Source organism: Cetorhinus maximus, chromosome 27 (genome assembly GCF_964194155.1).
Source record: "Cetorhinus maximus chromosome 27, sCetMax3.hap1.1, whole genome shotgun sequence".
Lineage (NCBI taxonomy): Eukaryota > Metazoa > Chordata > Chondrichthyes > Lamniformes > Cetorhinidae > Cetorhinus > Cetorhinus maximus.
The window spans coordinates 18,779,711-18,792,310 of record NC_135905.1 but is presented as its reverse complement, the minus strand read 5'-3'; the positions used below and the strand labels follow the sequence as shown (position 1 = coordinate 18,792,310).

The window sequence follows — 12,600 nt, the reverse complement described above, 5'->3', positions numbered from 1 at the left end:
AATGTAAAGCAAGAAAAGGTCAGAGCTAAAATTACAGGTGCTACAATTTAAGGGGCATGATTTGAAAGTTTCACATCACCATTGGAAGTGTTGGTTCCTTGAGGTGATACTGTTAAATACATACAACACAGTTTGCCAATCTATTCTTCCATGTGTAATAGGACATTACAACTCACTATGCAATCACACTTAACTCTATTATCAGAGGAAATGTAGAGCAATCCAGGCACTTTTGACAAAAGAGGATGAAGAAATTGGATAATGAAGGAAATATAGTACAGACTCCAGTCACAAATTTCATTTCAAGTTAGAATTTCCTTATTAGTGTGTTTAGGTAAGAAAGGATATGCATTTATACATTTAAATAATCTGACCTAATGTTTGTGACTTATCCAATGTTATTGGGAGTTTCCTGTGTATGGTTTGTGATGAATTAATTGTTCTCAGTTGGGGTTGCAGTAATGGCACTAGAACTGGCTGCAACACCCTTGGTTTAGAATATGGATAAATAGCCAGAGTTAATGCTTTTACCCCTTCTGCAACAATGGGTGTGCGGACTTCATGTGAGGACTGGATCAGTCTGTGTTGAGATACTCCCCATTGTCAATATTTACTGTCTGGACTCATATATGAAGAATAGCCATTTATCCAGTTATCTTTGGAGGGCAACCAGCCAGGAGGAGTCAGTGGCTTCAAGAGAAATGGTGAATGATGAAAAAAATGCTAGAAAAAAATTGACAGCTAACTTAATTTTGAAAGCTTAACTAAGCTACCATCAGCCCAAACAATGGTTTGATTATTAAAGTGTCAATGCTGTGAGCTCACATAAAAATTATTTGCATTAAACAAATAATCAGAATGATCATTCTGGGAATATTCATATATTCGTAGCATGTGAATGAGATAATCCATCTACACTATATCTCAGTGAGGTCAGATTTTATTAAAATAAGTATGCTTTCTATAAATTGCAAAATAGCAGATGGTGAAGGATGTGAACTCATCATTTGGTTTGGATTTTCAGATATGGCTACGCAATGTGTTAGATTAAGGAAATCATAACTTGAGATGTCATTTGTGACTAGAGTCTGTGCCATACTTATAAAACTGATGCATTCCTTTAACACACTTTATACCAGGTACACTCACAATTAAGTAATGGAAACTGCAGGCTGTTGCTGAACAAAAAAATTCACTAATCATTCTGCAAAGGATGAGATCCAGAGTAAAATCAATAGGCACATGACATAAAGTCAGAGAGGACAAACTAGATTGGAACAAGACTTGTTTTGGAGCTAATTGAAGGAGCAAAGAAATTTTAGTGAACAATATGGAGTTTTACTGTATTTAGTAGATGTGGTAAGCTGGTGAAAGTAGTTACTTTGGAAGTTAACCAAAGCAAAAAGTAAAATGTGGTTCATAGGAGACAAAACTAAGCTGTTTAAAACAGATAGTGATTTGTACTTGGGCATTAGGAACACGCTATTAACATTTGTTGCTTGACACAAAAGTCTACAGTTTGTTAAAAAGCGATGAGCTCAGTAAAGGATTTCAAGAGGACAAGCGTAGGTTTGTAGAATGACCTGATGTGGAAGGTAAAACTTAATGTAAAGAAGTGATGCATATCACTGAAGGAAGACTAAGGAAATAAAGTATACACTCATTGGGAAGATGCTACCATATGTGAAGGATTAGAAAGATCTAGGGATGTAAACAAATAGATGCTGAGACAGCAGGTTACCATAGTTAGAGTTTGGCAGGGCCCACAGAGATGCTTTGTAGCACTTTGATAGGTGTGGGAAAATATGCAACACTGGTTCCTAATCATGTGGCATGCCTTCTTTCATGCAATACTATGCTGTGGAGGGCTGCTGAAGAACCTTCTAGCACCTCATTGTGCTGCCACTGTGATTTCCGCTGGTGCAGACATCACTGGAAAGAGGAACCTCTTACAAATGTCTGCCTGGTGAGGTTTTCTACTTCTTTGCAATTGTTGAGGTGTAGGTGGGGACAGGAGAGCACAGAGCACCCATCAGAAAGACTGACCTTCTTGGCCTCTTGCTACTTGCCCATTTTTCCTTCGAACAAGTCACCTTGAAGGCTTCCTGGTGGAAAACATTCTTGCCAGTTAAGGGCATTTTTATCTCTCTTATTCATTTTTAGGATGATGTTGTCTCTGGCCAGCATATATTGCCCAGCCCTTGTTGCCTTTGAGGCCTGTGGCAAAATAAAGGACTAAACTAAGGCTCATGAAAGCCTAATTGCCAGATAGGAACAAAATGGCACTGCAAGAAGGACTTTTAAAAGGCCTTTTAAAATGCACTTACTTTGAGGTGAATTTGCCTTTTAAATGGTCCCCCATTTACACGTACCCCCAGAGGTCTTTTCCTCCATTAGGTTTCACCTCAAGTATATTACTCAAGCACAGCTTGAGCATTGTGTCACTGTTGGATTGGACTTGTATGTTGCTGTAGTGAAGGGTAATAACAGACTTGAATATGACTAAATGTAAACCATACTGCACACAGCATTTACCTTTGGTTTCATGGAAGTTTAACTGCCTTTGCCTTTTAACAGGTAATGAGCAGTGCTCAAAATTAAATATTTGACATTTAACTATTTAATGTATTGCTTTTGTTTCAGAGTCATAAAATGGTATAACACAGAAACAGACCATTGGCTCATCAACTCTACGTTAGCGTTCTGTTCCAACTGGACCACCTAATCCCACTCTCCTACATAAGCACCATAAAATGTTACCCTGCATTTAATCTCATCTACACATATAAATATTTATGCATTTGAAGAGAAGCTGGGACAATTTACACCCTTGCATGTTAGTTCTCTCAGTATATTTCCCTATTGTGCCCAGACTACATGTCATTCTCACGATTGCAGAATGCAATAAGCACCTAAGTGAAAATAACTAAAAAGCCCTCCTTAATCCTTTTCTATCCTTTTTATCTCTGGATTCACTGTAGCAGCTGAGGACTTTGGGATTGTGAGCCACAAAGACGAGAGATGCTGCTGAAGTCGAGTTAAGCAGAACAGACCTTCCGATCTCGAGTACTGTGAGGAGCAGAGAAAATGTCACCCAACACCTGGTTGCTTTGCTTTATGTGTTTTGGATGTCTGGCTCTAACATTCTGCTTGTGTCCTTTCCAATGCACCTGCACCTTCCAGAGTCACAGTGATGAACTCAAGGCAAGGTATCTCAGCATTTCAAGTTTGGTCTTAGTTTAGGAGGAACATATCATCCTTTGAAAACTCAGACTGGATATTTATACAGTGGAAGTTCTCTTTTCTGAAGTTCCACGCATCCATTTATCATCTCCAATGTTCAACTTATTTACTTGCAGTGATTCATTTTGGTTGTGTTCTTTTAATCAGTTTTAAGTGACTATATTTGATGATTTGGTATCTGGGGTAATATCAATGTATATGCATTTTGTACCGTTGTAAATTGTAGAATATCATTGCGTATTTTTGTAAATATTTTACAGTGCTGAAAAAGCATTGAAGACAACTTTGCTGTGTTTCAGTTTCCTAAATCCAATGCAGAATATTTAATATTTACCATTGCATTTTGCTTTTTCAATACAATTTTCTTTGCACCTCATCTATACAGCTTTTAGTAAAATAAAACAACATGATAAATATTGAAATAACATTCAATTCAGGAAATTATTATGCAGTGCTTCTGTCATGATGGAAGTTCAGAAGCCACTCATCCCCAGCTGTTGGCCTCATCTGTTAGCTCGTAATGATTAGTTGAGACTTTTCCATCTTATCTGATTAAAAGTAAGGCTCCTTATCCCTTCATTGAGGCACTTGGATTTAGATTGCATGGCCATGGTGCATGTTACTGACAAATGCAGGAGTATGCTTGATGGTAAATGAGAAAATCAAAGAGAAAATAAATAAAATTAAGCTATATTTTTCACTCGGGTGCAAAGATGCAGTAACTCCAATGGAATGTGGTGAAAACTTCTTTGGGAGTCGCTCCACTGGCTCCCCATTTGTCTCTGCTGCTTCTGGCATTTTCCACCTGAAGTGACATCAGGTTTACTATAATTACTCCTAAATGATGGAAATAAATGATTCTACCTTTATGTTTCCTTTCATTTGTGCCTCAGTAATGCTCGGTGTAAGGGACGCCTCTCTACCCCTGGTATCATGTGTTGCTTTGAGCAGTACAGGAGCCACCTGAAAGACAATGAGGCTTTTTGGGCCAAATGTTCTTCAGTTGGTAGTGAAGCCGGAGGCCAAGCAAGACAAAGGCCAGATTTCAGCTAAGGCAGGAGTCAGGGCATTACAATTGGCATCCTGGGTTAGGGAGGGTTAAATCAGCCAGGGGCCTTCTCCTTCCACTTCAGCAATGGAAAAGTATTGATATGGTGATCAGATGAAGCTTGGATCTGACTTTGCTCTCATGATCCCTGCCCTTCAGAGTAGCATAACTTGCTGCCAAGCACTGCCTAGGTCAAAATTTGAGGATAACTATAAGGACATAATACAGAAGAATTGGTAGCATTTACAGACCCTGTTTTCAAGAGATGAGGGGAGAAAACTCGAGCAACAAACAAGTAGACAAGTGGCCATGTTGCCTTCTCTTATCTTAACAGCATGTTATATTATTTTGCAGCCTGTAGAGAATAATTAAACCAACAAATATGTTCTTCACTTTCAGGACTGTGCTTTGTAATAACCCAGAAATGACCCTGATTCCAAGCAACATTCCAGCTGAAACTTTAAAGCTGGTGATTGAGAAAACATTAATCAGACAAGTTTCCATGCGAGCCTTTTCTTCTGTCTCTAGTCTGGAATGCCTTTGGCTGTCCTGTAACTCCATCAGCAGCTTCAACGGGGAGAGTTTGCAAGGCCTAATTGCACTGAGGGAACTTCGATTGGATGGCAATGCTCTTTCAACTTTTCCATGGGAAGCCCTTTCCTATTTGCCACAACTCTGGCTCCTGGATTTACACGGTAACATCCTTCGATCATTCCCCAACCAAGCAGCCACTTATTTCAGGAACATCACCTACCTGGATTTATCAGATAACAGGCTGACTACGCTGTCATCCAAAGTGATCTCAACATGGCTGACTGTTCCAAAGGCAGCCAATACAACTTCATCAACCTACAATCCAAAACGAATCATAGGTAGGCATAAAGAAAGCTCATTTCTATTGTTTGGTAGAATAATTTGTACACAAACCCATCAATGTCTTTCTATTCTAATGAGATGTAGATCTTTAGCTGAATGATTGGTGATTAGTTTCTTGTTAAGTTAACAATTTTGGAGAAAGTGTCATATATAACAGAAATTTGCTATTCTCCTGCTACACACTTTGTTCACACTTTTCAGCATAGCAAGTGTCTGTCTGACATATGGCCACCTCAACTTAGTTACTTTGAATCACTTGACCTTAGCCTGCCATGGTTAAAATCACAGAAACTCAAAAATGTTACAGTGCAGAAGGAGGCCATTCAGCCCATTGTTTCTGCACCAGCTCTCCAAATGATTCACTTAGCGTCATTCTCCTGCCCTCTGCCCATAACCCTACACATTCTTCCATTTTAGATAACAGTCTAATTCCCTTTTGAATGCTTCAATAGAACATTCTCCACCACACTCTTAGGCAGTGCATTCAAGACCCTAATCACTCACTGCCTGATGAAGTTTTTCCTCATGTTGCTTTTGCTTCTTTTACCAATTATTTTAAATCTGTGCCCTATCTATTATGTCCAGACTCCTCATGATTTTGTAAACTTCTATCAAATCTCCTCTCAGCTTTCTTTTCTCCAAAGAAAACAGTCCTAACTTCTCGAATCTATCTTCATAACAGAAGCTCCTCACCCTTGGAGCCATTCTTGTGAATCTTTTCTGCACTCTCTCCAATGCCTTCGCATCCTTCATAATGTGCGGCATCCAGAACTGGACACAATATTCCAGCTGAGGCCAAACTAGTGTCCTACACAAATTCAACATAGCCTCTTGTTCCATGCCCCTATTAATAAAGCCTAGGCTATGGTATGCTTTATTAGCCCATCTCTCAACATGTCCTGCCACCTTCAATGACTTATGCACATATACAACCAGGTCCCTCTGCTCCTGCAACCCCCATCTCCCCCGCCCACCACCACCCTTGTGTCTTTTATTGTATATTGTCTCTCCATGTTCTTCCTACCAAAATGAATCTCTTCACATTCCTCTGCATTGAACTTCATCTGCCACCTGTCTTCCCATTCCACCAACTAGTTCTTGTCCTTGTGAAGTTCTACATTATCCTCCTCACAGTTCACAATGCTACCGAGTTTTATATCATCCACAAGCCTTGAAATTGTGGCCTGTACATCAAGGTCCAGTTCATTAATATATATCAGAAAAAGCAAAGGTCCCAACACTGACCCCTTGGGAACTCCACTGTAAACCCTCCTCAAGCTCAAAAATCACCCATTACCCATTACTCTCTGTTTCCTGTCACTCAGCCAACTTCATTTCCATTTTGCTACTGTCCCTTTTATTCCATGAGTTATGACTTTGCTCACAAGTCTGTTGTGTGGCACTGTCTCAAAAGCCTTTTGTAAGTCCATGTACACCACATCAGCTGCATTGCCCTCATGATATGTCTCTGTTATCTCTTCAAAAACTTCAATTTGATTAAACACCATTTTCCCTTAATAAATCCATGCTGGTTTTTCTAATTAACCCAAATTTGTCCATGTGACTATTCATTTTGTCCTGAATTATTATTTCCCCACTACTGACTGGCCTGTAGTTGCTGGGCTTATCTTTACACCCTTTTTTTGAATAAGGGTGTAACATTTGCAATTCTACTGTCCTCTGGAACCACCCCTGCATTTAAGGAAGACTGAAAAATTATGGCCAATGCCTCCACAATTTCCACTCTCATCTCCGTCAGTATCCTTGGATGCATTTCATCTGATCCTGGTGCCTTGTCCTCTTTAAGTATAGGCAGCCTGTCCAATACCTTCTCCTTATCAAGTCATATTGTAATGTCAACAACTAAACACAATGGGCAGAATTTTGCCGTCGGTGAGCAGGGGGCGGGGCCCGCTTGCCGACACGTAAAATGATGCGGGATGACGTTGGGCGGAACCCCCGATGTCTTCCCGCCCCATTTAAATTTTCAGGAAGGCAGGGGCGCAGCAAAATCAGTTGCGCGCCCGCCAACCTGTCAATGGCCAATTGAGGCCATTGACAGGATCATTAAAATAATTAAAGGGCCTGCCCGTCCAACCTTAAGGTTGGCGGGCAGGCCAGGAGCCCCGGCGGGCAATAGAAGAAACATGAAACCTCACCCACCAGCGGGATGAGGTTTCATGCAGGGTTTTAAAAAGTTTAATAAAGTTATAGCGTAAATTATGAACATGTCCCAACTCATGTCACATGAGGGGGACATGTTAGGGAATTTTTTTTTTTCTATTTTTAATCTTTTTCAAAGTGGAAGCGATCTCCCTGAGGCTGCACTTAGCCTTAGGAAGATGTGCACTCTTTCGTGCGCATGCGAGAAAGAGCGCACTCCCGCGTTTGGGGAATCCCCACCCCCCACCCCCCTGCCTGCACAGGGAGCGCATAGCGCTTCCCGCTGGGCGTCACGCTGGGTGGGCCTTTAATTGGCCCGCCCACGTAAAATGGTGGCGGGGCCGCTTCTCCAGCGGGGATCGGCTGCCCGCCCGCCGGAGATTGGGTCACGCCCGCCCGCCCGGCAGGCACAAAATTCTGCCCAATGTGTTTTCAAACATCGGGTTGTATCTTCGTGCAGCATTTTGGTTGCATCACTTATTAATTCTGCTGTATTTAAGAATAGATGTTGCTAAATGCATATAGAGGTCATTTTTACTTTTTTCTTAATCATCTTAGAATTCAGGGTTGTGCAACTTCCTTCTCAGAAATACCCTTCTATTGTGTTATATAGGGTGTAGAATATTTTATCCAACAGACCAGAAAAGCCATATGTTTAATATATTACATGTGCTCATTTAGCCATTTTCAGGTGGTGTGGCAATGGGGACACTACAACTGGGTTTGCCATTCCTGGTGTGGCAAATATCAGGCAGGGTTACTGTTTAAGACTTGTCCCTGCTCCTAATCACTTTCCAGTGCTGGAAAATACACATCTGCATGTCAGATGAGGATATGATGGTGGTTGGCTGTGATGCGCTCCAGAGTATGGCTCACTGCCTGATGACTGGTTGGTTTCTTGGGCTACCAAGATCTATGGAACCATACCCTAAGCTAATAGCTCACATCAACACTTCAGAAAAGACCTGGAAACTGTGGTCTGGGGGCTGAATCCAGAATTAAAGAGTGTGTATGGAGTATATTTTAAATACATATGTTCTAAAATGGAAGAAATTATATCCAACTGTTCAGATCTATGACATTTTTGTAATCCTTTCATCTCAACAAAATATGCAAACATGTTCCCTTCAACAGGACTACACAACAATCCTTGGAAATGCGACTGCAGATTGTCAGAACTAGTTCATTTTGTTAAGATGCACAATCCAACTACAACATTGATGGACCCTGGATTAATGTGCTCTGGGCCAGAAAACCTCTCGGGATCTCTATTCAGCAGCATAGAGCTAAAAAAGTGCCAGAGTCCAACTATTCTTGCTGCGGAAGCTAAAGTGACCAGAGTCACGGGGAGCTCTGTCTCACTGCATTGTGTGGCTACAGGGGTTCCCATCCCTGACATCAGCTGGAGTAGACTGGATAATATCCTGCTGAATGGAACAGGTAGGTGTCTGGGCACTGAAGACAAATTAAGTCATTTTCCAACTGGTTACAGCATACTTAAGAAACATTAGGCTTCAATATGCAGTAGTTGTTATTTACATGCACTGAGGAGGTCAACACACCTACTGAGTAAATACAGATCAAGAACAGATCTTGTGAACTATATGGGCAATGTGACTGTGACTACAAGAGAATAATCTAATTGTAGGTTGTGATTTAAAACATTCAAGTTTGCTCATGTAGTTCAACAATTTATGATCACCTCAATAAAATACTGTCTTAAAACCACACCCAGTCATCCATCAAGTGTTGCATAATCCATGTGTTTTACATGTCCGTAAATATTGCTTTACTTCAAAAGTTTATGTCAAAGTACTGCTGAGACACATACGTTTACTTCTAGCATTCCTAATAGGCTTTTCCTTTCCATAAAACTTTGATATTTCTTGGATTAACCCAATTAAACAGGATTAAGGCTTGTAATTTAGCATAGGAAGAGGAGTAAGGCATTCAACCCCTCGAGCATGTTCTGCCATTCAATTAGGTCATGACTGAATTGCAGCTCAAATCCATTACCCGCTTGGTTCAGTAACTCTTATTTTCCTTGCCTAAAAATATTATCAATAGACTGCCCACTATAATTTACCCACAACAGTTTATGAAACACACACGCAGAATTTTGCCCTTAGCGTGCGGGATTGGGCGGGTGCCAGTCGGAAAGCCAACCGAGGAAGGCAATTTTACGCTGGCGGGCCAATTAAGGCCCACTCAGTGTGAAACGTGAGCGGGAGTGCGAGCAGGGCGAATGCAAACTTCGCGCATGTGCACAAGTGTGCATTACATAATCTCCCTGAGGCAGAGAACTGTCTCAGGGAGATGAACTGATTTTTTTTTAAATTAAAGATTTTATAAATGTTATGAAACATGTTCCCTCATGCGACTCTGTCACGGGAGCAGGGTCATGTTATTAATGAAAAAATAAAGTTTTTATTTGATTTTTATTTGCTTTTGGAAACATCATCCCGCCCGCGGATGAGGTTTCCAAAAAAGTGCAAAGGCCGCTTGGCCTTTTCGTCTGCCTGCCAACCGTAAGGTTGGATGGGCAGCGAAAAATTTATTTTAATTAACTCTTTAATGGCCTTAATAGGCAAGTGAACGATGGCATTGAGACACAAGCTCGACGTCATCGCGCGTCAGTTTTCATTCGGTCGGGTCAGGCGCCTGCCCGCCCGCCCACTGAGCTAAAAATTTTACCCGCAAGCTGTGACAAAAGATCAAGGCCTTGTTGTGCAATCCTGTTGTGCAATACAACGTACAGTGAAGTGAAATACATCTGTCTGTTATTTTTAGCTGCCTGCTTGACCTGCCTTTTTAAGACCACTGTTCGAGAATTCCTTATCGGAAGGTGGTCTTAGGAGGTAAATCTAAGTAATTGTACCTTCTTGAAAATTTCCGAGGTCAATTAAAGAACCATTGTACCTTGTATTTTTAGGCATCAAATCGGAAGAACTGTCTTGAAATGTGTGTCTTTTTCTCTCTTTCTTTAAGATTGTTTTGCATCTGTAAGGGAGAGTCACAAGGTTTGTCAATGGTTTCGACATATAAAACTGATAGATGAGGAAGAACAATAGGCACATTTGAATGGCTTTAACTTTAACTAAAAAAAAAACCTCACTGTTCTAGTAACTCCTATATTTTTATTTATTTGTTCATCAGATGTGGGCTTTGTTGGCTAGGCCAACATTTATTGCCCATCCCTAATTGCCCTTGAGAAGGTGTAGGTGTTCTGCCTTCTTGAACTGCTTTAGACCATGTGGTGAAGGTACACACGGTGCTGTTAGACCCTTGACAGTGAAGGAACGGTGTTATATTTCCAAGCCAGGGTGGTGTGTGGCTTGGAGGGGAACTTGCGGGTGGCGATGCTCCCCTGCATCTGCTGCCCTTGTCCTTCTAGGTGGTGGAGGTTGCGGGTTTGGAATGTGCAGTCAAAGGAGCCTTGGTGAGTCGCTGTAGTGCATCTTGTAGTCGGTACACACTGCTGGCACTGTGTGTCAATGGTGGAGGGGAGTGAATGTTTCAGGTGGTGGATAGGGGTGCTAATCAAGCCGTCTGCTTTGTCCTATCTCAAATATTACCTGGTATGTTGCATTCATTGTGTTTTACAGTGATACTGGACAATACTGACGAGAGATTGAAGTGGTCTACATTCAGTCTATCAGCTGCATCCTGTCAGGATTCTGGTAAATATTTGTGCAGAGCCAATAATTTGGTGGGTACAATAGATGCTTCAATATCCCTTCTTGTGGTGAACTCTGCCATTGCTTTGGTACCAATCAAAAGCACATTCAAAAGAATGTGCATCAGAAAAATGAGGAATCAAAATACTGCAGCATACAATCAGAAGCTGATGGCCAGGTATGCAAGTACCCTTACCACCACAATATCACCAAAGAAGTCACCAAGGAGATCCTATGCTGTAGGTAGGACAGATTACTCTTTCGTGCATAATCATCAGATTAAGCCAAATGAAGATGCAGCAGAGATCGTTTCGCAGACTATGAATCCTTCTGAAGTTAGTGGCTTATTGGAAAAGCGAAGCGCCAACGATCCCAATAATATTACATTTAGTCCTTCAATACAGCCGGAACCAGACTGCCTGGTCAGAAGTGTAAGAGTTATAGGGGGTACCTATCATAGTGTTTCTCTGGCTTGGAGATCCCCAAAGGCTACAAATATCACCATTTTTAGTATTCTATATACTATTTTTGGCGAAAGGGACATGCGTAGAATCAATGTGGGTCCTGGAAAGACCAAAATCACCATTGATGGATTAATGCCACAGACCAAATATATAGTTTGCATTTGTGCGAAAGGACTCGTGCCCAGGAAAGAGCAGTGTGTGATTTTCTCCACAGATGAGGTGGCTCATGCGAGTGGGACACAAAAACTAATTAACGTGGTGGTGATCACTGTGGCCTGTGTGATTGTGGTCCCTCTCACCCTCATTGTCTGCTGTGGGGCCTTGAAGAGGCGCTGCAGAAAGTTCCTGATCAAGCCCCCAGAAGAGGGCTTCCAAAATGACTCATATGTTACATTTGAAAGCCTGTCAACAGGGCCCAAGCCCAGTGGCACTGAAGGGGAGTACCTGACCTGCCACAACAAAGATGAGTCCAATAGACTTCTGTCACCAAGGTCCAGTTTAGATTCTGAAGAAGCAACAAATAATGAAACTCAACAGAATGAATATTTCTGCTGATTGACCCACATCAATTTGGATCAATCAAACCTGTTCATCAAACTGGTAATATATTTAGAAAAAAAAGTAAGGTCCCCAGCATTTCTCCTGAAAATCTAACATATAGGCCAGACTAATCTGACCACCATACTCTAGCACCTCAGTACAACCGATATGTTTGGAGAATGTTTAAGGCAACAAACCGTGTTCCTTGGACTCTTCGTGAATAGGGTTGCCAACTGTGAATTGTTAATTGTATTCCTAGAGGTTTTTCACATGATTTTCCCTATGATTCAGCCATTATTTGGCCAACACATCCATCCTTGTGACGTACTGCCACCCTATGCAATTAGAAAGCAAAAAGACTCATTACCCAATTGGACGATGCTTGACTGTCAGCCAAACAGCCTTTTCTTTTCCCAATTTTTAATATTTCTGTATCTGGTAAAGAGAAATGTTCAAAGAAAATGACAAAGTAAAACAATCTCTTTTAATGTCCCAATGGATTTTTCTCCAGGGTCACACACAGCAGTGTTCAGGAGATTGATCTTCAATTCCTGGAGACTCCAGGCCAATCCTGGAAGGTTGGCAACAC

General features: G+C 41.3%; 1 protein-coding gene across 1 annotated transcript; it reads left to right on the top strand.

Moving 5' to 3' along the window:
* The first annotated feature begins 3,077 nt into the window (after positions 1 to 3,077).
* Positions 3,078 to 12,600, top strand: lrit1a (leucine-rich repeat, immunoglobulin-like and transmembrane domains 1a). The gene is made up of 4 exons (XM_078531045.1): positions 3,078 to 3,209; positions 4,691 to 5,163; positions 8,465 to 8,770; positions 10,936 to 12,600. Exons 1-4 carry the CDS (start codon positions 3,088 to 3,090, stop codon positions 12,024 to 12,026), a joined length of 1,992 nt encoding a protein of 663 aa, XP_078387171.1. The 5' UTR covers positions 3,078 to 3,087; the 3' UTR covers positions 12,027 to 12,600.

Excerpts from the sequence above, each read along its gene's own strand:
- lrit1a (XM_078531045.1), top strand. The coding sequence starts at position 3,088 with ATGTCACCCAACACCTGGTTGCTTTGCTTTATGTGTTTTGGATGTCTG. Across the intron at positions 3,210-4,690 it reads AGTGATGAACTCAAGGCAAG|GACTGTGCTTTGTAATAACC; the intron begins GTATCTCAGCAT and ends CTTCACTTTCAG. Across the intron at positions 8,771-10,935 it reads TATCCTGCTGAATGGAACAG|TGATACTGGACAATACTGAC; the intron begins GTAGGTGTCTGG and ends TGTGTTTTACAG.